General features: G+C 42.2%; 2 protein-coding genes across 4 annotated transcripts; both read right to left on the reverse strand.

The window, feature by feature from the left end:
• Window positions 1–963: 963 nt before the first annotated feature.
• Window positions 964–13,495, reverse strand: mmd (monocyte to macrophage differentiation-associated). Of its 3 annotated transcripts, none has more exons than XM_018662972.2 (7): window positions 13,310–13,495; window positions 5,035–5,116; window positions 4,779–4,939; window positions 4,508–4,582; window positions 4,316–4,417; window positions 3,471–3,540; window positions 964–2,688 (listed from the first exon to the last, which is right to left on the reverse strand). In XM_018662972.2, exons 1-7 carry the CDS (start codon window positions 13,345–13,347, stop codon window positions 2,485–2,487), a joined length of 732 nt encoding a protein of 243 aa, XP_018518488.1. In that variant the 5' UTR covers window positions 13,348–13,495; the 3' UTR covers window positions 964–2,484. The 3 variants fall into 3 exon arrangements, with proteins under 3 accessions (XP_018518488.1, XP_018518496.1, XP_050929850.1); XM_018662980.2 differs by having other exon boundaries at window positions 13,304–13,437; XM_051073893.1 differs by lacking the exon at window positions 13,310–13,495 and adding an exon at window positions 6,073–6,503.
• LOC127142971 (small integral membrane protein 36-like) lies at window positions 13,440–13,891 on the reverse strand. The gene has a single exon (XM_051073894.1). It carries the CDS (start codon window positions 13,740–13,742, stop codon window positions 13,440–13,442), a length of 303 nt encoding a protein of 100 aa, XP_050929851.1. The 5' UTR covers window positions 13,743–13,891.
• Between the last annotated feature and the right edge of the window lie 12,496 nt (window positions 13,892–26,387).

Consider the following 26,387-nt stretch of genomic DNA (forward strand, 5'->3'; position numbering starts at 1 on the left):
GTAGAGAAGAGTGAAGACTGGAACGATGCCTCCTGAATCTGTGGAGCATCTTTTTATGAAATCATATATATATATACATCTAGGAAAAAGCCAATAATTAATCCATGTGTATCCCAAAATTACCTCACAGTCGAGTGATTTCACTACCTCACCCGGAAACGTTAACCATAATTCTGAGTCTATTCCAGTGCCTTGAATACACTGACTGTTCCCCAGTCTCTCAGCAATGTAAAGATCTCATCACAGCACCACTCGGATAGGTTCAGATCTGCACTGAAGGGCTTCTTAGTGCATCAAAAAATCTATATATTCTATACACTGACAACTCTTTTCATTTCTTATTTTGGACATTGCAACAGACGTGTAACCATTGTATTCATGGCAACACCAATGGACTGTTTCAGAGAGTATAAAGTACAACTTAAAGGAGTATTCGGTCTTGTTTGTCATGGAATGGATGCAAAACATTTATTTGTGCTGTTCAGCCCTCAGCCTCTCTGTCTCTCTGTAATTTGTAGTGTCTAATAAAATCCCAATTCTTTTCTGACGTCTTCTTGTTTCTCTGCTCATTCAGACTTAAAAGCCTTAAAAGTATCAGCAGGACAAGGTGTTCAATAGTTTAATTATTCATTCAGATGTTTATTCTAAGTCAGGAATCTACAACATTTTGCTAATTTCACACTTTAATTACTCTTTTACTTCAGTAAAAAACACTAACTAATTCCAGCAGCTCCTGTGTTCTGCTCAGTAAAATGAGTCTGGTACTGATAGGTTCTTTACTTCCTGACAGAAAGGGTAGTCGAGGGAAGGTATGGTTCTTTCGTTGCTGCTGCTTTCATTCCTCTGCAGGAAATTGCTCAGTCTACTGAGAGCTTGGATTCCAGTTGAGAACATCAGTCAATGCTAACAGAGTTTAAAAAGGAAAACTATTATGAATGAGGCTCTTGTGTGGAGGCGCAGACGTGGGGCATGATCATTTTTTATTGTCACATTAGAAAGGTGATATTCAGTATAGTGGAAGAGCATTCATGTTTATGCAGCACCATTAACAGCCAACAGAACAGACGAGGAGTTTTTTTCCCCTGCGAAGGCCAGGATTCATATAATCAACAGAACAACAGAATATACAAACATTACAAAACAGAGTGGTTAAGGAAATCATTTCAACAAGAGCCACAATTAAAAAATATGCAATCATTCAGCTCCACACGTCACTAAGAGGAAAGCAACAGAAAGGTAGATTTATGAGTCAGGAGCCATTGAGCAAATTTACAAAACCAACAGCAGGAGACAAAAACAAGAACATGAGGTTTCTCCACTGATCAAACCCACTTGAGAACACAGACAGGAAACACTGTTTGTCCTAGTGGTGCAAATCAAAAACAGAGAGAATCAGTGGAAATGTAATACTGGACTACAGTACACAAAGGTCGTGCATACACACACACTCTACTGCACGCTGTTCACATTACAAATACAGTGAAACAATTCAGTTTCATCACACTGCCTGAACTGATTTTCTCTCCTTTGGCTCATTAACAAAAACTCCCACCTCCCCCCATCTCACCTCCGCACCTCCCTGAAATGTTGTGACTCACCCTCTTACACCAGCCCACCAGCAGGGGGCGCTACATACTAACCAGGATCCACTGTGGTTCTCGGACAACCGAGGACTGCATTTGGAGTCAGAAACGAAGCATTAGACTCAATAAAAAGAGTGTGGATCTGGATCAGATGGGTTGAAAATGCAATCATTATAAAAATAAAGAAAATGGGAAAATGAACGACCAACACTTCAAACTGTATTTAACTACTGATTAGGGTTGGGTACTGAAGCAAACACTTTTGGGTACAGAGTATTCAAAGTTGGCATTGAATGTCTGGTCAGATTCATACAAATCTCTTCCTGATTTAAATCAAATTTTGCCAGTTTGAAACTATTTTACTTTGGCAAAGTTCCTGTACAGCTTTGGCTTCTTTCGTTCTCAAGACTAAAGCATCAAAAAGTACAATTCTGGTACTGGTACTGCAACTCAAATATCAATGTGTCCTCGTGCTTCATCTGTCCCCCCCCGTGTTCAAATCACCCCCTGAAATGGACAAGTCTCCAGGTTTTGATACACAAACGACCCCAAATGTGGAATGTGACTCTCTTCAAGTGATACAAAAGAGTGCTATCAAATTTCTCAAATACTCACGAATGTGCCGAGGTCAGTACTAAGAGTAAAAAGTCTAAATTCCCTCCCTCGCTGTCAAGTTTGTTTTGTTTTTTTTTAGACTGAAGTTGTAGAAAACAGCTTTTAAAGTAGCTTTTGTTTGTCAGGGAGACGCTGAAAAACCTGTTCTCCTCCACATTAGAAAACAGTAAACAATTCATGGTCAGTATTTTCGTAAACTTTTCGGCTGTCGCTGCAGCTTCAGTGGGCAGTTGAGGGAGTCAGTGTGCAAGCGAGAACAGGTCCCTCCCACCCCCGTCCGCCGTGGTCACGAATCGAGGAGGGTGTCGGCGCTGGGAGCCTTGTAGAGGTATTTCCAGATGGCGTAGTAGTGCACAGCCGCAGCCAGCGCCACGAACACGTGCCAGATGGCGTGGGCGAAGGGGATGACGCCATCGCTCTTGAAGAAGAACACACCGAGGCAGTAGATGAGTCCTCCGCAGGCCAGCTCATGAAGCCCCTCAGTGTTGCTCTGCAGAGAACGGAAAACAAGGGAAACTTAAAGACACGTTACATAACACACTAATAGTTACACTTTATAAAAACTGGACACGTGCATGCCAGTGTAGGTTGTACAAAAAAACAGGAAGCAGGTTGAGAAAATGCTACGAATGAGCAGCAATGGAGAAAAGTAAGACCAGAGATTTCTTTGCTTGGACCAACTATGAGGTGGGAGTAAGTGTAGTTTGACGTAAAATCAGGAGAGGACATATTGTGACTGATCAGGGAGTGAACTGGGAGTCTGCAACATCGTTTCCGAAACTCTCGGAAACTCCGGGTGGTGTGGACACCACCTGTGTTGCAGGTGCTGATTGGAGGCTCGTTAACTTCATGAGCTACACCTGGGCCTGGAGTGCTCTGCTGTATAAAGTCACCCTCATTCTGCAGCTTCACTCTCTAAAGGAGCCTCACTCTCTCTGGCTGAACACACAACAGCTGTGGTTTTTTTATTTCTTTTACACAAGATCGTAAACAACAAACCAGGAGGTGCAGTGTTTGTTAAAGTTTTAGTGGCTTTAAACCTGCACAGATAATTTCCTGATATGGATCTTTGTTTATTCATGATACAGAGTTTAAACCCTGTTCAATAAAACACCATGAGCCTCTTGCCCATGAGGTTTCCCAAGCTGCACTCTGAGAACCACTGCTCTTCAGTGTCAGCGAGAAGAGGAAGTATAACACACTCAAACACCTCCACCCTGCTGCGTGGTGTGTGCTGATTCAGGACAAGTAAACAAACTGTAAATAAACTACCATTGACGTCACGACTGATGCGGGGAAAAATCCCATCGTCAAATAGAAGGCCAGCTCGACAAGTTTATACCTGCAAAGACAAAAGAGGAAAAACATGTTCACTGAAAAGTAAATATGATGCAAATTAATTCAGATTTTATGCGTCAGTAAGAGCAGGAGGGGTTCAACAAAACTGGAGAGCAACACACTTTCATTTCTCTAAGTAGAGTAGAGTAGAACCAAATGATGGAAAAAGTAGGAACTTCAGATGATACTTATGGAGCTCATTACTGGCACTGATTCCTAAAATTCTTTTAGCCAGACAGGGCTAACCCTGGACATTAACATGTGTCTTTGACTTCTGCAAACTGAGGGTATTTATTAAAATATAAAGATTTGTTGTCATGATGTTTGTTATTTTGGTCACAGTGTGTTAAGTCACGCAGCACTAAGCACAAGATTTTCATCCAGAAATTTAGACTCTCTGCTTTAAAACTTTTTCCTGGCTGTTCAGCAGGACACTGGCGGCCATTTTATTGTTGTGACATCCTACATGTGGCAACACACAGGGTATAACTGGTGTTAACACTCAGCAAGTGCCCATTAATGTGACTGAGCACGAACAATGAAGAGAAGCTAACAAAAACTTGCCAAACCTGCTTTGAAGTTCATGATTAAATGATACCAAAACAGATCTGTTCAACACCAGCACAGAGAGGGGAGGAAGAAGGTTCCTCACATGGTTGAAAAATGTGCTGCACAGTTACAAAGTCCTCTACATTCACTGGTGGTTACACTCAGTGTTTCTAACACCTCATAAAAGATGGATGATTCCTAATTTCTTTCCGACTGTAACACAAACTCACTTTTCGTGGTAGTTGAAGACATAGATGGTTCCAGCAGCAGCCATGAGCCACACAAACCAGCGCATGTGTGCTGCTAGAGGGCCCAGTTCACGCAGGTTTAACCTGAGCAGGGACAAAGACAAATGGCACCTGTGTTAGGTCTCCACATATGAGAGAAGATACGAGTCTATCGCTGATCTGTCTGACACTCACCAAGGTGTGTAGGAGGCAGCAATGAAGAAATAGATGACTACTCTGTCACACATGTGGAAACACTGTTCCACAGACCTGAAACAAACAACAAACATCTGTGAGAGGTGAAAGAGAAGAAGCATCATTTATATGTTCAAACAAGATTTTAAAAAAAGCACTGATAATGAACTCCAGGGCTTTGTTATACAAGAAGATAAAACAGAGTCAAATTCTGAAATTAAGAGGTTTTGTGAGGTCATGTGAGTCCTGTCATCATTTTGCTTCTCCTGACCTCATGTGGCTCTTCTTCCAGGTGATGATATGAAACACAGTGGAGACCAGGAAGAGGGCACAGAGGCCCATGCCGTACACCCAGGCTGTGATCTTCTCCCAGCTGTTGTCCGACAGACGGTGCAGTAACGCCATGCCCACGAAGGCCGGCACAATGAGGAGCTGCACGGACGACAAATCACAGAATCATTAACAAACAAAGCATCAATTAGCAGCTTTATCTCCTCAACATTAATAGATAAATAAAAGCCACTCACTGCATGAGTGTAGCAGTTTGCAGCATGCTCATAGCAGGTGGGCTGGTAGCGACAGTTAGCAGAGGCCCGTCTGTTCATAAACCTGAAACACACAAATAAACAAAACAAAATATTACAACACAATCACATCACCTCTCTCTGAGAGGAACTTTTGTTTTGAATCAGTTCTTATCAAGAGAGAACTGGTGTATGTGTCAAATAAACAGTAAATGTGTTGCGATCTCTGTATCTACGACATAATCACACTTCTGTGGAGAGTGATAAACAGAGACAGCATTGTTACAGCAGCCAAGTCACAAAACAAACATCGAACACATACTCAAGCAGGTAGATAAGAAATAAAATAAGAAAAGCGTAAGGTAATAAACTAAAAACTTCACCTAGATACTGAACGTAAGGCTTAGACATAGTTTGAGAAATTATAATTTGACAAAATGATGCACATCTATATAATAATCTTAGTGTATATTGATAGCTTTGGCTAAGCTAATCACTCGAGCAGAGGTTTGTTTTCACAGGCAATTAAAAAATCACTGCCATTTAAAACACAACAGAGGTTCACATACATTATATTCTACTGGTGAACATGACATTTAGAGCTGGAAATAACATTTATCATTATCAGCTAATGTGCTGTTTGTTGATTTAGTTTATAAAATGCTAGGAAATACAACCGAACCAGCCCAAAACCCCACAGATGTTCTATTTCCAACGATATAAAACACATCTGAAGGAGCTTCCTGTCAGGCACTTACAGACTGATTACAGAATATTAAGCCTTAATTTAACTGAATTTTCGATCTTTTGTTCCAAAGCTGATATAACACAGTATATAAGTGCTTTAGTTTGAAGTTTCCTTTGTGTATGTTATAGAGCTGAGTGGAAAAACAGGTTCAGGTTAACGGACAACATGAACAACGAGGTAACTAAGCACATCTAAGTGGTTTGTTGCAGATATCTGACATAACCGTGGTCATGTAATATCACTACAGCCCCAAACATCCTTTTTTTACAGCTGGATTATCGGATTTCACCCACCTCTGAAAGCTGTTCACTCTCTTCATGTCACTGCCTTATCAACCACAGAGAGCAAAAGGAAAAAAAAAAAAAATCAGCGAACAAAAGAGCAACAAAGCCCTGGTTTACAAAGGGAGAAATAAAACAATAAACCGTCCTGACAAACCGAAGGAAACGGAAGGCCTAGCATGAGCTAACGTTATGCTAACTTTCATTACAGGCTACAAGGCACCGGCAGCATTAATACTCCCACTACAAAGGCACCATTTTAGCCTTTTTCTTAAAACCATTCTGTAACAAAACACTAACTCACACCCTGGTCTTTAAGCTACAAACATCCATGAGCACCAGCAGCAGCCAGGACAAACCCAAAAGACCCCCGCAAGCAAGCAGCCCCCGCCGGTCAATGACGAGCTGCTCCCCGCGGAGCCGCTCAACTAAAATATGATTTTTCTTTTGGTGCCCCGCCGCCCAAACAGTGGTGAGATGTTGACTGACGGCGGCATCAGCCAATGAGGAGCGAGATTACCGGCGCGCTAACCAATCAGATATCAGCTAGGCGGTGTCCTGTCGGGATATGCAATGATTGAGAATGTGAGGGTTTATGGGAAAAGAAACAACCGTTGTCCAGAGTTACTTTAACTGTTTCTCTCTTCTGTGTGTTGTAGAGGAAGTGGTTTCTGTTTGTTGTGCTTTTCAGTGATAGTTTGTGGTCGTTATTGCGTGTTACAAGACTTCTTTATACTTATTTTTTAACGCTTATTTCATATTTTGGTAGCAAGTTTCTAAATGCACCCTTTATTACCAGTTAATAAGGAGTAACACAGCGACATCATTACTGCTTTATAGATCAGATATAAGCCACTAATAAATCTTGAATTGAATAAAATCCCACATCACAGCATTTGCACTGTGTGTGCATTTGTTACTGTTGTGAAATTATTGTATTAATGACTCATTTTTACATTTACAATCAGTGACTGAATAGAAAATGAGAAAATTGTAACCCCACATTAACAATTTAACTGCAGAGTCGATGGCTTATTAAAAAGTAAAATTTAAGAGTATACGAACGTGTTTTGGAGATTAAATTATAAATGTATATTACATGAAAACAGAAATACGATCATTTTGTTTAGAGGTAAGAATACCTGCCAAAGCAGTTTATTTACATTTTTAATTTGAGTTTGTATTTCAGCTACATAAGCCAAAAGTTACACGTCAACTAGATGCTTTCTTTTACTGTTTAATTTGGTCTTAACTCAGAAATCTCCTGCCACTTTTGGTCAAACAATAGATGTTCTTATGTTATATAAGAAGTTCCTCTCAGATGCAGGATGCCACACTGACCACACAGCTTACTCACCACAAAATGAAACTAGCTGACGCTAAAGGTCATGTGTTCACAACGACATAAAGACGCCACACACAGCTTCCTGTAGCAGGCATCATGGGTAAGGAAACGTGTAACTCTGCTGGTACAGAAAAAATCAGAGTGTGATGTTGCGGCAGACAGTGAACTGCACAGTTACATAATAGCACTGTCAACTTGATCAGTGGCTCTGAGATATAACAGAGTGTTTATGTAAGACCAAAGTGCAATCTTTAATGAAGTTCACTCTGCTGCTGCAAACAACAACACAAATGAATAGAAGAATATTTTTCTATCAGCAGACACAGGTAAGCACTTTTCTTTTCTCAGATTAAAACAGTGGATTACTAAAAAAAGGTCGAGTGTATATCAGACACCCAAAGAAGAATGGTGTACTGGTATCTGGGCCTTTGTGGTACATGTACTGTACCAGTAGGAGATGAGGAGAAAGAGCTCATTGTCCACGTCGGGGTTTTTTTAAAAAGGACATTATCACAGACAGCGGGTGAATGCCAGAGGCCATATGTCAGCAGACAGCGTCTCCTTGTTTCTGGCTCCGCTCTGCTTTTTCCCCCCACGCTGCTTCACTAACACCTCTAATGTGATACAGACCTGGGAGGAGCAGGTTGGCAGCGGGCTCAGGACGACTTCCTGTCCTGCCCCGTAAACAACCCCTGTCTGACTGCGTCTGGGGTTTGGTGGTGGATGCGGTTTCTCAGGTGTTTGACCTGTGTCAGTTTACACACGACGCGTCACTTTATGTAACTGTGTGCTGAGAGCAACGATCGGGCTCAAACCTGCAACCTGAGGCATTAGTCGACTGGCTTCTCTCACGATGAAAACATCACTGCACATTTCTATCATTCTCTCATTTTAATTTTACGCCACCACCATCTCAGGCTTGTATTAAACAGTTTAGGAAAAAATATCAAAATGGATGCAGCATAACAAGAGATATTGTTTTTATCCCATGTATTCTTGTCCTACATTACCCACAATGCACCACACTCAACCAGAGATGAGGAGCAGGTTACAGAGGTGTGGGAAAAACACAGTCACATTATCCTCCTGCTCTGCAAACACTCATCTTCATCATCACTGAACCCGGATGAGGGACATGGTCAGGCATGTATTTCCTGTTTTGGTTCAATCTCCTAATACACCTGCACATTCATGTTGTTATTATTGTTGCAGTGTTCACACACACACTGTTTACACTTCAGGACTGCACTCTGTTTATTTATCACCCTCATTAGACATCATGTCCTCTTCAGAGCCTGGTGCAGAGCAGTTTCACTGGATGGAGGGTTTATGTGACTGCACCTTTATTAGTCCCTGTCAAGTCACCTGAGCTCCACCCAGCCTCAACCTGAGCACAGGTTTAATCCGCCACAAGGACTGAAAACATCTGTGTGGGTTTCAAATGTACGATTCTCACAATCCATGCTTTCCTGTACAAAGGTTTTTTTTTTTTAGGGTCAACTGCTCAAATGTCGTTCAAATCAGTTTCCAAGTCGTAATCTCAGATTTTTCTGAAAGCATTGATGTGGTGCTGAATGCCAGGATGTCTTTGTTGAGCATCTGCTGGGGTCAAACCTTTTCCTGTTGTCTTCCATCTGTATTTAGACCTGGAACCTGTCTGTGACCTACTTTCCTGCTTTTACTTATTTGTATTTTTTTCCTTATTCCTGCTTTACTTCAGTGTCTACATTTTCCCTGTTGCCAAGTACCTGAACGTACAGACCATATGTGAAGACACCAGGAACTTCTTTTGCCTCTGTGATGAGGGCGAGGTGTCTGAAAACACCACTGAAGAAATTCAGATAATCAAAACTGAGCTGTGGAAAAACGTTCTTGTTTTTGGTTCGTGCATCAGTAGAATTTTATTTTGGCTCCTGGAGCAGATGCACAGTGTCTCAGTTTAAGGAGTGTGTGTTCCTCTCAATGTGCAGTTTGACCCCTAACAAACATTCACATGTACACACAGAATGTGTTTCTGCGTTTTTAAAAAATGAAAATAATTCTTACCGACCAGGAAGCATTTAAAGTTCCTGCCTGACGTTGTGTCATGCAGGGAGGAGAGATTTTGTACTGACTGGTTTAAAATAAGTATAAATAATTTCAGAATCATAAATGATGTAATCTCCCTGATAACACAGGGGTCAAAGGTCAGACACAATGACAATGACACAATCTCTCTCTCAGAAACCTGCTGACCTGGATCCAGTGTCCTAAACTTTACCTCTCAATCATTTCATACCATGAATACACACACACTGTACAATCGTCCACAGATAAACTACTGAAATCCATGTTGTGTGGCTCAGTAGAACAGCCTCCACTGCTCTGCAGGACGTACGTATACTATAGGTGGGAATGCCTCAGAATAAAAGAGGCTTTATGTTAACACGTGACACAGGGTTAAACAGCTTTGTAATTGGTTTACTCTTTCATGCTAGAATGTATGGCCTATAGTTAACCTCCAGCGGGGAAGGGAAGAGAGGGAATGTCTGATATTAACTCAACTATACTGCAAATTAAAAATGGGAAGATGATTCTCAGCATTAAAAAGTGACTGCGACAGCGAAGGTGCTGCATTTTCACAGCAAAAACTCGACAAATCAACACATGAAGAATATTTTGAACAATAAGAACTACAAACCCACATATAAATAAATAAAAATAAATGGATTTTAGATTTGGCGTTCGTCTGAAAACAAACCTGAACAGTGTATTTAGGTCAGAAGCTTTGCTGCTGCAGAGCGTCGCTGCACCCAGGTTAATTAATCTTGCAGCTAACAAGCTGACCCTAGCGTGCGCTATAGCGGAAAACACACTGATGCTTCTGGCTCAGGATTACTGCGTGCGTTGAAGCGTGGCTGCCTCCATGTTCTCACTTTACACCTTCAGTGTCACAGACTGACGTCTAGGTTCAGACAGTTCTGGTTCCAAATGTTAGTTTCTTTCCTGTTGTGTGTTTTAATATTCTAATAGTAGGATTTTCACCACTAACAGTGTTCACATTCACTAATACTGCTTTGACTTGATCACTTCAGAACAAAATATCCCACATGTCAGTGAATGACATGCACCACTCGTCGTTTCTTGTCTCTATGTGGTCCCCTGGGGCTTCCTGACTCTTTGGGCCCAGTAGGACTGTTCAGGTCTAACCCTGCAGCAGACAACACTCGCATGTTTTAACACATATTTCTCACTTTGAACAGATTTAAGAGAGAAAACAAGACTTTAACTGGTACAGAGAAATTAAAACAAAGACTTATACTGTCAGCTACAAGTATTAGCAGCTGATTGTGAATTATTTATGAAGAATTTCAGATGTTAGGGCACAGCTCTGACTATGAAAATGCTTCTACCAGGTTCTTAAAGGGTCAAATTTAAAGAAAAAGACATTAAGTATCATCAAGCATCAAGTGATAATGAGGCAGATCTAAAAAAAGCTTGTGTTGTGTTTAATCGTGTGCAGCTTATGCAGAAAATATTGGCATTATTTCATCAAACGTTAATGAGGAGAGCCATGTGTTTCCTCTCTGTGATTAGAGCTGCGTCCTGACCTGGTCACATGATTCAAGTTTTAGCCAAGCCAATAGTCATGGCTACACAAACACACAGGGGTCATTCTCTTAGTTTTCACATGAAGAGAAGAATTATTCCTCTGGCTGTTCAGATACTGAGACGCAGGGTTGGGATGGAGGTCAGGTGATAATTCACCATCTCCTTGGCTAATCCTTTACAAACTTTATAAAGACTACACTTGGCCTGTTTTATGAATGAGATCCACATTTCTCAGAAGCAGGATTACACCGGGCTCCATCCGGGTTTGTGTCCATGTTTACTGTAAGAGTTCTCAGAGCCGTGGGATCTATTTCTGTTGAGTGTTGGCAGCTCAGACTGAAGCTGTAATCACAGTCTGTTGAATAATCAGCAGCCACAGCAGTTTCTCTATTAAACAAAGAGCTGATTCAGTTGCATGTATAAGCTCTCCTCTCCGATCAAAACATAAAAACGAAATCTACTGACACTTACCACTGCAGCTAGACTTTATATTCTGTATATTATACCAGGCTTCTCAACATTAGCTTCAAGTTCACCCACTGAGGTTAAAGATTATTTCTGCCTCCAGGAAATGTTTGTTCAACTAAGTCAAAAGTGTCCTGTTCCAAGCAGCAGGTTTACTGAGTGGTCTGGATAATCTTGCTGTTGACAGACACTAATGTTACCTGGGATTGGTGGTAGAGATGGTAAAGATTCCCAGTGTGATTACAGTCTGGCTCACATGAAGTCCCCCGCTGGTTTTCAGCACTGTATTATTTGGCACTAAGTCAGATTCATGGAGCTCTGTGTTTCTCAGCCATAATTACAATTTGGATGTTGACATGAGCATTATTTACAAATTAGAAACTGGTAATTATATTGACTCCAGTGTGATGTGAACTGCTGTGTAATCCCACTCTGATAGCAGGCTAGGCTAACAAGCTAATGTAGATTCACGGTGTAACATGTTTATTTCAGTCATCAGAAAATCTCTCACTGTGCTTAAACTCAACCAACAGATTATTTTGCCTCCAGAAGAGAAATGTTTGTCAGATTAGAACTTTTTCCAGGAGGTTGGGGCAGTGAATTATCTCCATGACTTTGCCGAGTAAATCCCAGGAAAGGCTCTTTATAGTCCATGTTTCAGATCTGACAGGCTTTGAGGTTTCACTCAGGATTGTTCTCCTGACAGCTCAGTAAACCTGCTTCACGGAACAAAGTCCCCCCGCTTTGATTTCAGACCCTCTGACTGCTCCAACAGGCCTGGCTAATCAGTCTGACTCGCCACAGATTACTGCAGGGTGCTGCACGCAAGATGGACACAATGAATGAGCCTGAAGGAGCAGAGAGGCAGATGCTAAATATAACTGAAGTTAGGTGGTTGCAGATGCCACTGAAAGGATAAATACTGAGCGAATTAAAGGCGAAATGGGAAGTTTATTCATCCTGAACATGAGAAAACAGCCGTGTGCACCATCGTGACTGCAGCTTTATATCAACAGTAGGCTGTTTACTTATTAAACACTGCAATCATGTGCTTCACTGTTGTTTACATAGGACTTTCTTTGCATGTTTCTACAGACTTGATACACCATATCAGCACTCGAGTGATACGAGCGATATGATAAAGAGAGACAAAGGAAAACTTTAAGCCTTTCTTTACCTGTTCAGCACGATGGACACTGAATCTATCAAAGAGTTAACATCTTCCTGCTGCGAGGGTGAGACGATTAAAGACAGACGTCTCAAAATATTCGATTTTTGATTTGAAGTCTTTATTCGGTTCTTTTTAGAGATAACAAAACCAAACAAGAATAAGAATCTAGCCGTGAAGGGTTGGGACCTGGATCGAGTGTTGGGCCGTCCATCCAGACTTAACCAAAAGTTGAACGTTAATCCCTGAATGGCAGCCAATCAAGGTCAAGGCATCTTTGATTTTGATAGACTAGATAAGGTGGAGATAATAGTTTTATCTGCATGTTGGAGAAGACGAACAGAGTCCAAAGGTGGCAAGGTGCAACAAAAAGGCACTGGTGCATTCACTGACTCTTTTAAAGTCTAAAGAATCACAGATGTTAAGACACAAACTTAGTTTCTCTTCTACTACACCTCTCTTTATGTTTTCCTAGCCCCTAACCTTAATCCTAAAGCTCTCCAGTCTCTGTCAACAGAACACAACAGAAACACCCTCTTTATTCCTTGTGCTTTATCAGTTGTGACGTTTCCTCTCCAGAGCAGACTGCAGGCTTTGGCTTGAGATCCTTGAGGTAAAGAGGGATTTCACCTGCATACACACAGCACTTAAAGACACCGGCATATGTCACTCACCCTTACCGTCCGAGTCTGGTCCTGTGTAGGTCAAATCCTAGCATTGTCCGAGCAGCGAACGACAAGAAAACGTAAAAAGAAACGTATGTACAAAAAAGAGTCAGGTATATACAAAGGTGAGTCCTCTGAGTCTCAGTCAGACCATCGTGCTCTTCTTCTCCCTGAAGTCCGAGTGCGTTGGCTCGTGATAGGTTGTGATCATGTTGGTCGTGTCCCACCGTCCCACCGGAGCCGGAGAACTCTGCATCACCACCAACCTGATGGGAGACTGGGTCGGCTGCGGGTCCGGGGCGTACTCCTTGGTAGGATCTTTGCCCCGGCAGTCGTACATGATACACGATATCAGGAAGACCAGGAGCAAGATAACGTAGCTGGCGATGAGGATGCAAAGGTTCAAAGTGACAGGGTCGATCTCCTGGTAGTTTTCCAGAAAGCCCATGGTGCCTGCTTCATGCTGGGCGGCCCTGAGGCCTCCAAGAACAAGCCCCTCAGAGGAAGGGAAGGTAGAGGGCGTCAACGGCCGACTGAGAAACACTGAACCAGCCTGGTGGCAGCAGGGCGTTCTCCCTCTCTATCCTCTTCAATCTGTCTCCCTACTGTCCTCCCCCTCCCTCCCTCCCTCGCTTCTGTCTCCCACCTCTGTGTTTCAGATGAGCGCCGTGGATACGTGGCTTTGTGGTAAAAATACTTTAATCCGCGGCCACTCCTCCAACCTTGAATTTCTGCGATCACTTAAGCTTCAGCTGTAACTCAGCAACTGTGACAGATTCTCTGTTATATCATCTGCCAGCGAGTGAACATTAATTACTGTGTGTTTGACGTATTTGAGTGCATGTTTGTGTGTGTGTGTGTGTGTGTGTGTGTGTGTGTGCGGGGTGTAATCTTAATCTTGATTGTGAGTGGGGATTGACAGAGGAAGCCATCTGGCTAAACAGAGGCTAGACTAAAAATGCTAACATGCTAACAGAGGACTCAATCAACCACACAACAAGGTGAAAGACATGTCTCTTCAAAATCTGCGATCCTCATATGATTTTGTTGAACATGCAACAGATTACAGCAGCCTTTGTCCTCTGTGTGTCAGTCTCCTCTTCGTACCAGGGAATCAGAGACGGGATTATCACAGTGGACGACGAACTCCTCCAGTTTATAATCTGTGTTGGTGCATGACAACACACACCCATGTAGTGCAGGTGCATATTGTTGTGTGTTTGTGTGCAGGTGGGTTGCATGTGTTTCAACAAGTCACTTGTACCTGCCGGGGCTCTAACTTGAGATTCCTGTGAGGCTGGTGAACAGCAGAGGGCAGCAACGAGCAGCGATAGCAGAGGGAGTCAGAATCAGAAGAAGCAGAGCTGGAGGTTGAACTTTGACCCAGACAAACACTTGAAGATGGAGGGAGGGAGGTGTGCACTCACAGCTCATACTGACCAATGAAGACAATGTACGACATGTTCTGTAGGCACCTTTAGCATGATTCATAATGAAGCCTGTGTCCTAGTTCACTCAGGAAAGTCAGAAAAATTACAAAAGAAATCAGAATAAAACACCTGTGTATCTTGTATCAGTACAGAACATTATTTAATAGTATATAAACTGCTTTAAATTAAAAGTATTATATACTTTCTACCCTGTTGTATGGAATGAAGACACAGCTTTTAAGTCTGTCTGTGCAGACGTTTTGTTCACCGCCACCTGCTCCAACCAAGAAACCACATTCAGTGTTCAGACATTCAAATGCAAGACAACATGTTTCTTCAGACTTTATACACATTTAGAAACACAATCATCCTGATTTGTTTTTGGAAACTATGGGGTTGTGACTTGAATTTAAATGCAGCTGTGTGAGTTTATCCATGTATATAAGTTTCAAATCCTTACAGTCTTTGATAGTTGCCATCTTTACTCACTAACACAACTTCAGCAGCAGCAGGACAGGACAGTGGATTCACATCACAAACAGGCAGAGCATGAAATCAAACACTAATCTGCTGCAGCAGATGTATGTATAATATCTGCAGAGCGCAGAATGACCTCACTCCTCTCTTGATGTTCGGGCCTGTAATCCCTCTATGTGTTCAGGAAACTGATGTCAGGAGTAAAAGGCTTGACCCCTGATCCTGCCTGACCTCCTCACAGCTCCCCTCAGGAGGAGAAGTGATCAGGGTGGGGGGTGTTTTTTTTTTTTTTTTTTTTTTTTTTTTTTTCAGGCTGACGAATCATGTGTCGGTGAAAAACGATGACCTCTGTGCGTCACTGATCCTGGTCCTGCTCCAGAAGTCAGCATCTGGAGGAGTCAAAGTGCACTCTGAGTAGGGGAGGCAGCGATGACCGCATCATTTCCACCGCTGAGTGTTTTCATAACACATGTCATAACGCGCTCATGGTGATTGATTTATTTTCATATCACGATCAGGATATTTAGAGGGGATTTATATGATCTAAATCTGGATTAAATGTCGAACAGTTCATCTTATGTGTGAGAGCTCTGAGGGACATAACTCTGCCTCACAGATAATACACGCTTCATAAATACAATTTATGACTTGTATTAAAGAGGCTGCGCATGATGCATCACACCACAGGGAAAATACAGGAGATAAATAATGACAGGTCCTTTTCTGTATTTCTCTGCACTTTTGGTGGAGTTACATCCATCATGATGTCTTTAATTTCTCAACCTTGTTTTTGAAGGATTAAAATACAGGACTGAATGTACAGCACAGATTTATCACTATCAGCTGCCAGGAAAAGGGTTTTAATGGTGGACTGAGCTCTCGAACCCGAGCTGGGTCTGAGGATGCTGCTACAGTTCTCTAAACACGTGGTCGAACAAAAGCTCATTTTATTTGGAGAGAGGACAAAGGTCCTCGTGTTTTGTTTTAGTCGGAGGATGATGGCTGTTATTTTATTGGCTGATTCCAATGTTTTTAGTCTCAAAGGTGGAAAAAGCTGTTTAAAAATGAACGATTCACCAGAATTTGCAGAGGGAGAAATGAGGAGAAGGAGGCTTATGTTGACGTTTTTGTGAGGTTGCTTTGGTCTTTCCATTAACAGAACATTTCTGTCATGTGACGTAGATCTTTTAAAAATGTTTTACAGCACCTGTACATCATGATTTGTTGTTGACACTTAAATTAATCAATTAAAACTCACTATACCTGTGATTTTAGCACACACACACACACACACACAGATCTGAATCTTATTGGTTTGTGTAATTTTATTTTGTTTGTGTGTGCATCTGTGTGCTGGATGTTTGTCTTTGTTTACTATTCACTGAATCCCAGACAAAGACGTCTAAGACAAAGAAAAGTGGTGATTTGAGTGAATATGGAGCAGAGGTTTAAAGCTCTAAAAACAGCAGCGCGTCAGAGGAAGAGTGATGTTTGTGTCCTGAGAATGTTTGTGTTGTTGTGGTGTCGGAGAATGATTAGCTCAGAGGATGTTAATAGGTTTGTCTGTGTGTGTATACACCAGGCTTCTTGGGTGGAGTTTCTCCTGCTCGTATCTTGGGGAGATATAGATCTTCCCCAGCGCCGGACTCTGGTGCCAGGGAGTCCGGCAGCCTCGACGGGACCTGGAGACAGACAGCAGGGAGAGATTGAGGCAGGGGGGGGGAGGATGTGTTGACAAATCCTGCAGGAGCCTTGGGCTGTTTGTGCCTGAGAGCTGAGGATGTGAAGAGTTTTGTCTCAGGCTTGAAGCCCCAGCATGCTGTTTGTTCATTTTCACAGTGTGAAGCTGAGTCTCCCTGTGGTGGTCCTCCCCTCCATCAGACCTCACCTCTGCTCTCCCTCCATCAAACATCCCCAACAACAAATGAGGAGCAAGACACAAGCTCCCTGCTGTGGCCGTTTGATGTGAACTTACTCAGGGATAAGGTCTTTCTCTCAGAGCCTGGGTGACTATGAATAAATGATAAATGTGGAGTAAAAGACCAATAAATAATTCATGTAGAGATATTGTTTGTTCAGGGGAGAAAAAAAACAAACACCTTGAGTACATGAGAAAATAACAATTTACACAGTAACTATAAAATAACACATTCACAAATCAACTAGATTAAGTGAAATAAATTAAAACTTCTTTATCTTTATTGATATTCTTTATTAAGCAGTCACACATGTCTCCTGCAAAGTCAGTATTCTGTTTCTATTCTGCAGGACTGACCTGCTGCACCTTCTTGCCTGCAGCGCCACCATGAGGGTAAAAGACGCGTCATCTGAACTCTGTTTTGAATTCAGATTCTTATGTATAACTTCCTGACATGATGTAATCTCTGCAGGGCGTCCCTCAACATGTATTTTATCTAATGTGAGGTTGGCGTCAGTCTCAGTGCCCAGATATATGAAAGTACAGAGGATCCAGTGACAGTAACTCCATCACCTGGTTAATTTAGTTTAATGTTTAGTAGGCCGTCATGGGGGGAAAATGTTAAGTCACTCTCTGATCACAGACATGAGAGAGTAAAGCTGAAAAGAAAAGTTGAAAACAACTTCTCAGTTACAGCTCCACAACAGAACGGTTCTGGTTACATCCACTGTTAATGTTCTTTTGAATGAGAAGCGACTCTGTCTCTTGTTCTGAGCCAAAGGGGGAAAGTTTCGCTGAGTGTGAGCTGGCCTGTGGGGCAGAGGGCGCTGAGGAGGGGTGAGGAGGGGTGAGGAGGGGGAGGTGATGTGGATAACGTGATCCCCTGTCTCCTTTGTGTCTTCAGACTGTTTTGAGTTACTGCAGAGATGTTCCATGAGGTCAGCGAGGAGGTGCTGTTACACAAGCAGGAGCCAGCTGAGGGAAGCTCCTGCTGCGCCGCCACTGACGGCCGTCACTGAGGAAAACCTGTGTTTATTTCATCATTTCTCAATTTGTTTGAACCAAAAAAAAGTAAAATTGTTCCACAAACTAACAGAAGAGTCGACGTTTTTAATTAAATCAAACTGAGAGTGAGAAAATAGAGACGTCGTCTTCTCTCTGTTTAACTTCTTTCCCTCAAATCTGATATAAAAAGGACTGGAACAATAGAGGTTATTATTTTCCTAACATTTCATAATACTGAATACACAGGATCAGACCATATTTGTTCCTCCTTCCGTTTCTGGCCAGATACTTTTGGCAAGGTTTGAATAATCCAGCTTTAAACATTCAGTAACAACTGCTCATTTTTATACAGTGGTTAACGCCTACACACAATAATGACATGACACGATATAATTTAACAATGGAAACTGATTCTTAACAACATTAACCAGAGGTTGGAGATGAATGAATAACAAATACAAATTAAAATCTGCTGAATTCACAGTAGAGTCGAGCCTTTAAACTGTTGCTGCTGGATAAGAAACACTATCCATCACAGAGCACAGGCCTCCTCCAGCTTTACACACTCTCATATATTAGGTGTTAAACTCCTGCATCACTTCACTTTTCCTTCTTTACCCGAGTCCCCTGAGTCTGATGATGACGTGCACCGACTGACCTCGGCTCACACGTGAAGAAGAAGAAGACGAGTGGAGGAGGGCGGGGCCTCGGCCTCTCGGACAGCCGCGGGTGACGGACGGGGCCGAGGATCTCACAGATCTGATAAAGGCCCAAAGAGAGCCCTTTCCTTCCTGAGTGGTGGACTGTTTGTGTTAGAGCGATGTGCGTCTCTTCTTCTGGGTGTGGGAACCTGCTCCTCCCAGAGCTCAGGGTTTCCTCTCGCCAAGGACCCACCACCGGCCTGCATGTGTGTCGCTCTGCCACTTCTGCCCAAACATTAATTCATAAAGTTAATGGGAGAGGACAGATTTATTGGCCAGAAACAGCTGAGCGAATAAACAAATGTGGAAAGATCTTTTTACAGACGTCTGGTGCACAGTCTAAAGTTTCTCAGGGTTGGTGAGGTCGCGTCAGGCTCCTGGACGTAACAACACCTAAAGAAACACTACATTTTTATTCCAGTCAGTTCACTTAAAGTGAGAGCAGGATGCCAGTGTGTTGGTGGGAATAATAGGATTAATAATAGAGGTCATTCAGAGCCTTCTTGTCAACACTTCAAAATAGGGAAAAAAGAACATTTATCAATCACAAAAAAATGAGTTCCTCCTCCCATTGGCTCATTCTCAACAAGAAAAGACAAATAAATCCACGTTTTAATTAAGTGTGGGTTATTATTCAGTGCAGATGATTCTGTGTTTCCTCTGGTGAGTTAGAGAACAATATATCTCACTGATTAATGGAATAAGTTGCTCTCTGTCTTTTCTTCCAGCCCTGTCTTGGTTTAAATGCCTCGCTTCTTTTGTGCTGCAGCCCACATTCACACCCAGTCCAAATCAGCGGGGAGCTGTAAAACCAGACTCCTCACCATTGTCTCCTGTACGTCATCACAACAGCTTGTTCGCTCCTTCCCCAGGCAGCGCTCACAGGAATGTCCACAGCTGATAAAAAGCAAAGAAGCATCAAAACAAAAACCCCAGGGTCTCTTGTTGATGGGGATCCAGGGTGGCAGCCTGCTGGTTTACGGGGCCACAGATCCAACTTGTCGACAGCAGAACAAAACTGGGTTTTCTCAGGGGTTTGTTTACACTGTAGCTGAACATCCCATAAATTCACAGGGCTCAGATACGATGTTTTCTCGTCACTGTAAAGAGTAAAATGTTTTAGCTTTGACGTGTTACAGAGGAAAAACACCAACGAACGTTAACGAAGAGTAACGTTGGATTTCTACTCGATGTAACAGGTGCTGTGGTTTTGGTTTATGGTTCAGCATCAGGTTTCTATCTTTGATAAATGTTTCCCCTGCTGTATTCACTTAATGTCACATGGGCTATTGTGCAAACCTGTGCTCCCACTGATATCATTGCTCCAACTCTAGAAGGATGTATATATGTGATGGGGCTGTATCATGCCTTCATTTTAAAGCTGGAGGGTTTGTGTGTCTGTGTGAGGTGTGAGCTGCTGAAAAGGAAAAGCTCATATTCTCTATATCTGACAGGCTTCATGTTCAGAGTGAGAACTGACTGCTTCCTGAAGTGCATCCAGTACTTGGAAATCTGAAGTTAAAGAGCAAAAACCAACATGAACATGATTAGATTTGAGTGTAGGGAGAGGTCTAGATTTAATTAGAGCAGAGCTTCAAGCTGTAACTGACACTTGTTGGAAACAGATGTGGGGTAAATATGAATGATCATCCAAAACCTCCAACACACGCAGCTCTTTCCACTCTCTACGTGGACCTTTCTCTCACTGAAAGCAACAGCAGCACACACAGATAACGGTGGATGAACTACATGTGAAGAGGTGGAGCAGACTGTGGAAACAGTTTGGAGGTTTATGAGGCGACGGGCAGGAAAGTTTCAGCTCCACAGAGCAGCTCAGCTGTTCAGATGAAGAGGAAACCAAACGCTGTGAAGACGCTACTTCCCATGACATCATTGTGTTTGTTAAATGACCTCTGTGGGCATGTCAGACACACCTTCTCATTTCCTCCTGGAGCCATTCAAATTATTTACTTAATTTACTGACGGAGGGAAAAACGGTTTATGTTGCCAAGACTGCCCTTGAAACGTCAGGAAAGATCCTGAAAAGACTGAAAGACCTTGTTTTTAATCACGAGAACGAGCAGCAGGCTGATGAATTCAGAGGTTTTTATCTTTGAGGGGTTTATGGGAAGTCATCAGCATCTTTTCACTTGCTCTTTGTGCCTACATTACAATAGAAACTGCTCCAAAATTCACAGGCCAGCAGGAGATATGTGCGATCTGAGCGGATGTTAGAAGAGATTACACTTCGCTGTGCGCACAGGGGACAAAACAACAGACAGGGACATCAAAAATGCTTCAAGAGACACAGCCACTGTCCATTTCCTTTAACATTCACAGTGATAAGGCCTCAGTTCTTCTCAGTAACTGCAGTTTTAACTGTGCTTTGTCCTTACAGGCCACCGTAGATGTTAAACTCCTAAATGAGTAAAGTCAGATGAGACGGTTCTGTGGGCCTCCACATGTTCCTGCTGCAGTGTATCTGTTGAAGTCAGGAGAGCTTTGTCTTCATGGTCACAGTCATAAACATGTGGTTTATTATTAAGCAACTTCCATGTGTGTTAAACCAGACAGGCAGCTTCAAAGCTTCTTAACAGCTGCAACAAACTCCAGATTAAAAACAAAAAGGAACTGGTTTCTGGGTCAACATGTTTTAATTACAGCTTCCTCGTCTGGCTTTGTAATATTAATTTTGACCCTTTTATCTTTCTTTTCTATTTCCTGAAAAATCCATAAAGAAAGATTACACACTGTCATCAGGATTACAGTCAAACTCTGCTTGTTCCACTGAAGTGGGACACATTAAAGGCACAGTCTGGATCTGCATCATATGTGACCAATGACACAGTTTTCAGTTGCTTAATGTGCCCTCTTCAGATATTTATGTAACAGGCCAGTGGGTGATTTAGGAGCAAACACTCCTGTTTCTCAAGCACATGAAGTGAAGGTGATGAAGTTTCTCCAGAAATCATCAGAAGGAGCTTAGTGTCATGATAACCACAGGCTGCTACCTGATATTCACAGATGCAGCTCAGTCACCTACAGTAGCTTAGTGTCCATCTACAGCAGGAGGATGAATAAGAGGCTGACACACTGGCCATGCATGCTGTTTTCCCATCTTTTACGAAGCTTGTGCGTCACAAGAGGCGATACCAATTACAGTCCGGGGAAACATTTTTTTTCCCCTCAAACATATGGACTTAATCATTCCTGACGTGTGATGGGACTGACAACAGGGTGTTGACTTTCCTTTTGTTCTGTCAGCTTTCTGTTCCAGTGAAGAGACCTTCTTCTTCCTCTGCTGTCGACCGCAAACTTTCAGCCGTAGAAGGAGGATTCAGATGTGGTGGAGCTGTGAATGAAATAATCGGATTAAAGCCTGCTGCCATTATATACAACACTCTACATACAAAACAATCTCTTTGTGTTGGTACAAGCCCTGTTGTGAATTCAGAGGTGGATTCATACACTTCCCTTCATCGCTGCTCTCAAGGTGGAAAATGTATCAAAGGACATTTTCTGACAGTTTTACAGCCCTGGGTTTAATAAGGAAGTGACAAACTGCTGTAGAAACAAAAGGAAAGGCACAAGAAATTAACAGAGAAAAAAAGCAGCTACATTCAAGAACTTTATTGGAAACTGAATGTGCTGTCTCAGCAGTTTGTGATCATGTAGATCATGTGTGTGAACTCCAACACGTTTTCTAATAAACATGGATCACATCACACAGCAGTGTCTGTGATGTTTTAGTGATTAACGACAGTTTTTGTACTTTTATTGAAGGAAATACAAAGAAAAATGTGATTATACCGACGAGTCCTCCAACCTGAACCACGCACTGTACTTTGTTCCTACTCTCTCATACAATTACTGAATTAACACCCACCCATCTACAGCAGCAAGCGCGTTTTTCACTTTAATGTGAATGTGTCAAAAAACTGATGTAGACTGACATTTCACAATATAAGGTAACTATAAGTCGTAAAAAACTGCTTGAGCAAATGACCTATGGGGTCACTTTAATGGAAGGACAGTAGCGTGTTGTTCAACTCTTTATAGACGTCCGTACAGAAGTTGACGATAAACATCTCCGACATTTTGTTTGTTTGTCAAATCCATGCTGAAAAAGCAAAATGAACTTTCCAAAACAGCCTAAATTAAAGGCATTTGAACAGATGTGACTGTTAAAAGTTACCAGTTCATTTACAGTTCCACTTTTTTCACCTTTAAAACTGGATTAACCTTTTTTTTGGCCACTAGAGGGCAGAATAACTCAATACGTTAACAGGCTCCGATAACATTGTTTGCACAACCAGCGCTGCTAAAACACTGTGAAACAAGTAGCATTTCACTGACAACAATTACTGTTAAAAGTATAGAAATGCTAAGATTTATAAAGATGTATTTACTAACTTTCAGGGAACAAAGGCTCTTATTGTGTTTTTGACTTGTGAAGTTTTTGTAGTCTCATATTGGAGATGAGACGTCCTGCTGGAGTGGGATTTACTGTAAAAATGGGAGGAACTGGTCAGGAAGAGCCGTCTCTTTATTATGTAGAGGAATGAGGGCGAACCGAGCCGCCAGCTCCTCTGGGGCTGCGGGCAGCCAACACTTCAGACACTCCAAGAACCACTGGCAGCACATGAAAGAGTCAAAGACAGAGCCTGTCGTGCAGAGCCACTGTCACTCTGTAAAATACTGCTGGCTCTTATTATGTTAAGTGGAGAGGTTTTGCACTTTGGTTTTAAGCCATAAATGGTGTCCTTTTGCACTTTTACAGTCACTGTTTGTGGGAGAGGTTTGTCAGAAAGACACAGTTGAAGGAAAGGATTGTGGACACTGCTAAAACAGCCTGATGTTAAGATCAACACAGGACTGAAAGTAAACTGAAGAGATCTGCAGCCTGTTGCACGTGGAGGTGATCTATCCACTCCTCCTGCTGGTAAATGCATGGATGTATTAAGACAGCAGGATTGTGTGTTCCTACACTGTGTCCCATTCATTCCAGTAAAAGGATGAACATGCTGAAAAGTTCCTGAGGTTTGGGCTGACTGCCTGCTCTCATGAACAGTGTCTCTGACATTAAAATTGTTTTAACTGTTGTGTCTTTTGTAATGTTGTGTCTTTCTGAGCTCATCATGCATCGATTATATTCCTACATCTCACTGGAACTCTAAAACCTCCTCAGCTCAGTCAGGGCAGGAAGGAGCTGAGCTGATGCGTGAGACTGAGACAGACTCTGGCTCACCTTGACGCCCAGCTCTGACTCTGGACTTTAACTTCCTTCCAGCGGGCGCTGTCCTCTCCTGTAGAGGTTTAGTCCAGAATGAAGCAGCGTAAAGGAGGATGTGTTCAAAAATAATGCTACAAATAGGTTTTATTTATCGACTTAAACAGCAAAACAGCACCAGAAGATCTGAAGACAGTTTGTTCTGACTATTTGTTGAGGCAGGTTACAAAATTTTAGTCTTGCTAATTGCACAGCTACCATCAGTTGGTCTGTCTGCCACTTTAGTCCAGAGTGAAATAACTCAACAACTGTTGGATTGATGTTCGTGAAATTTGCTACACATGGTCACGTTCTCTTTGGTTTGAGCTGTAACTTCTGTAACTTCAGCGCCACAGTCAGGTCAAAATGTCAGTCTCTGACCAAATACCTGCAAACTAATGACAATCCCATCAGCTTCAGCTGGACTTTGTGTTAAGTGCTAATTGGCAAATGTTTGCTAAACATCAGCGTGTTGTCAGCATGTTAGCTTGCTAATGTTAGCATGTTAGCTCAAAGTACCACTGTGTGTCAGGGTTTCAGGGCCTCACAGAAACTCAGAGAACTGAAAACAAAATTGAGAAATAACCAGCAAAAGACTTTTGTAAGAAATGAGCCAAAATGAAACTTCATCTGAATAAGCGATGGTGAAATCTAAAGAAAATGATTGTCTAAAACCTCCTGAGTTTAGTTTTGATCTGTCATCGTCGTCTCCTGACACCCAAAAACTTTATCTCTCTGTTAGTTTTGGCCCTTTTTTGTTTTTTGGATCAGATCTTAACGCTGTATCTGTTCCCTCGCCAGCAACAGAGCCCTGATGTTAACGTTCAGATGAGCTGAACCAGGCCAAATACAACAAGCCTCGAAAAACATCTGGCTTCTCTGTGTTCCAGGTTCTTCTAGAAAATAACCAAATGTCAGTTCAGTCCAGTCAGCTGGTCAGAAAGCTGTCAGGTCGGGTCTGTTTCAGCCTGCTCATGCTACGTCCGCACAGCTGTTTTATTAGACGGAGCTGAACTGACCAGGATCCCTGTAATGCTGAGCTCATTATGTTTAATTGTGTTGGATTTGAACAATGTGCAATCGGTTGTGTTGAAGTCTGGAATTTCAGACTTTGGTTTGTTCAGTGTTTGGCTTTTTCTTTGTTGAAAGACGCTCTGGAAGTATTGTACTTTACTATGTTGACTGTGAGGACCTGGAATGTTTCCATCTATCGTTTGTACTCATACTTTGTTTCGTCTTTGATTTGATTTCTTTCCTTTGCTTCTTTTCATCCTAGCTTCCTTTCTTCCCTCTAGCTCATTCCTTTCTCCTTCCATCTTTCAGATTCTGTCTTTGCTCGCTTCCTTCAAGCCACTTTTGTTCTCACTGCTTTCCTTCCTTCCCTCCATCCTTGATTTTGTCCTTTTTTCTTCCTTTACTTCCCCTTCTTTCCTTTATTTCTCTCCTTGTTTCCTTACTGTCTTTCCAGTTCTTGCCACTCCCCCCCCTCAGTTATTTCCTTCCCTTCGTCCTTGATATTCTTTATTTTCTTTTCTAATGCTTTCCTTCCTATCTTTCTTGTTTTCTCTTTCTTTGATTTCTCTTCCTTTTCTTCGGTGCTTCTCTCTATCCTTATTTGTTTATCTGATCTGTAAACACAGAGATCCAAATCTAAATCTTATTTGTGTTTTTTGAGTATTTCTTCGTTGTGGTGTAACTATTTCCACTTGAGTTCTTTGCTGTTTATCAATAAACTCGACGGCGTGGCGCTGGGTGAAATGACAACCACGTGAGGCACAAAAAGTGACGCACACAGTCCCTGCATGAGGTGCCAGCAGTGTGTAAAGAGGCTAAAGACGCTGGTGGAGAGCACCTGTCAAACTTCATATCAGGTCACCTGTTTTTCCAGCTTCAGTCTGCCGTCCTCTAACCTGACAAACAGGGAGGTGACGCCTCACTGTGTCATGTGTCCCATTACATGAGTTACTGATCTGATCTCATGATCCATACGGTATCGGCCTATAGCTGGTTGCGTGTGTGGTGGTGATCTCCCAAAAGTGACAAAGTGTGTTGTAGGTTCTCCTCTGACGCAAGGAAACCATTTAGTTGTAGTGTCTGGTGTCACAGGGACGCATAGCAACGCAAATGCTTCCTATAAATATACTTCCACGTCCAGGCTATTTTAAACCTAACAGGGTCAAACAGGAGAGTTCAACTTCCTTTTACCACTGGGAATTTATATCCTGAAATGTGAAATAAATGAATGAGAGTCTTATATCAGACAGTCAATTTGACTAAGAAAAAATAGACTAGG

This window comes from Lates calcarifer, linkage group LG11, assembly GCF_001640805.2.
Source record: "Lates calcarifer isolate ASB-BC8 linkage group LG11, TLL_Latcal_v3, whole genome shotgun sequence".
In the NCBI taxonomy this organism is placed as follows: domain Eukaryota; kingdom Metazoa; phylum Chordata; class Actinopteri; family Centropomidae; genus Lates; species Lates calcarifer.

Coding starts and splice junctions, on each gene's coding strand:
- mmd (XM_018662972.2), bottom strand. CDS start 13,347: ATGCTAGGATTTGACCTACACAGGACCAGACTCGGACG. Junction 5,117..13,309: donor CACAGGACCAGACTCGGACG/GTAAGGGTGAGT, acceptor TGTGTGTTTCAG/GTTTATGAACAGACGGGCCT. Junction 3,541..4,315: donor GTCTTCAACTACCACGAAAA/GTGAGTTTGTGT, acceptor TTGTCTTTGCAG/GTATAAACTTGTCGAGCTGG.
- LOC127142971 (XM_051073894.1), bottom strand. CDS start 13,742: ATGGGCTTTCTGGAAAACTACCAGGAGATCGACCCTGTCACTTTGAAC.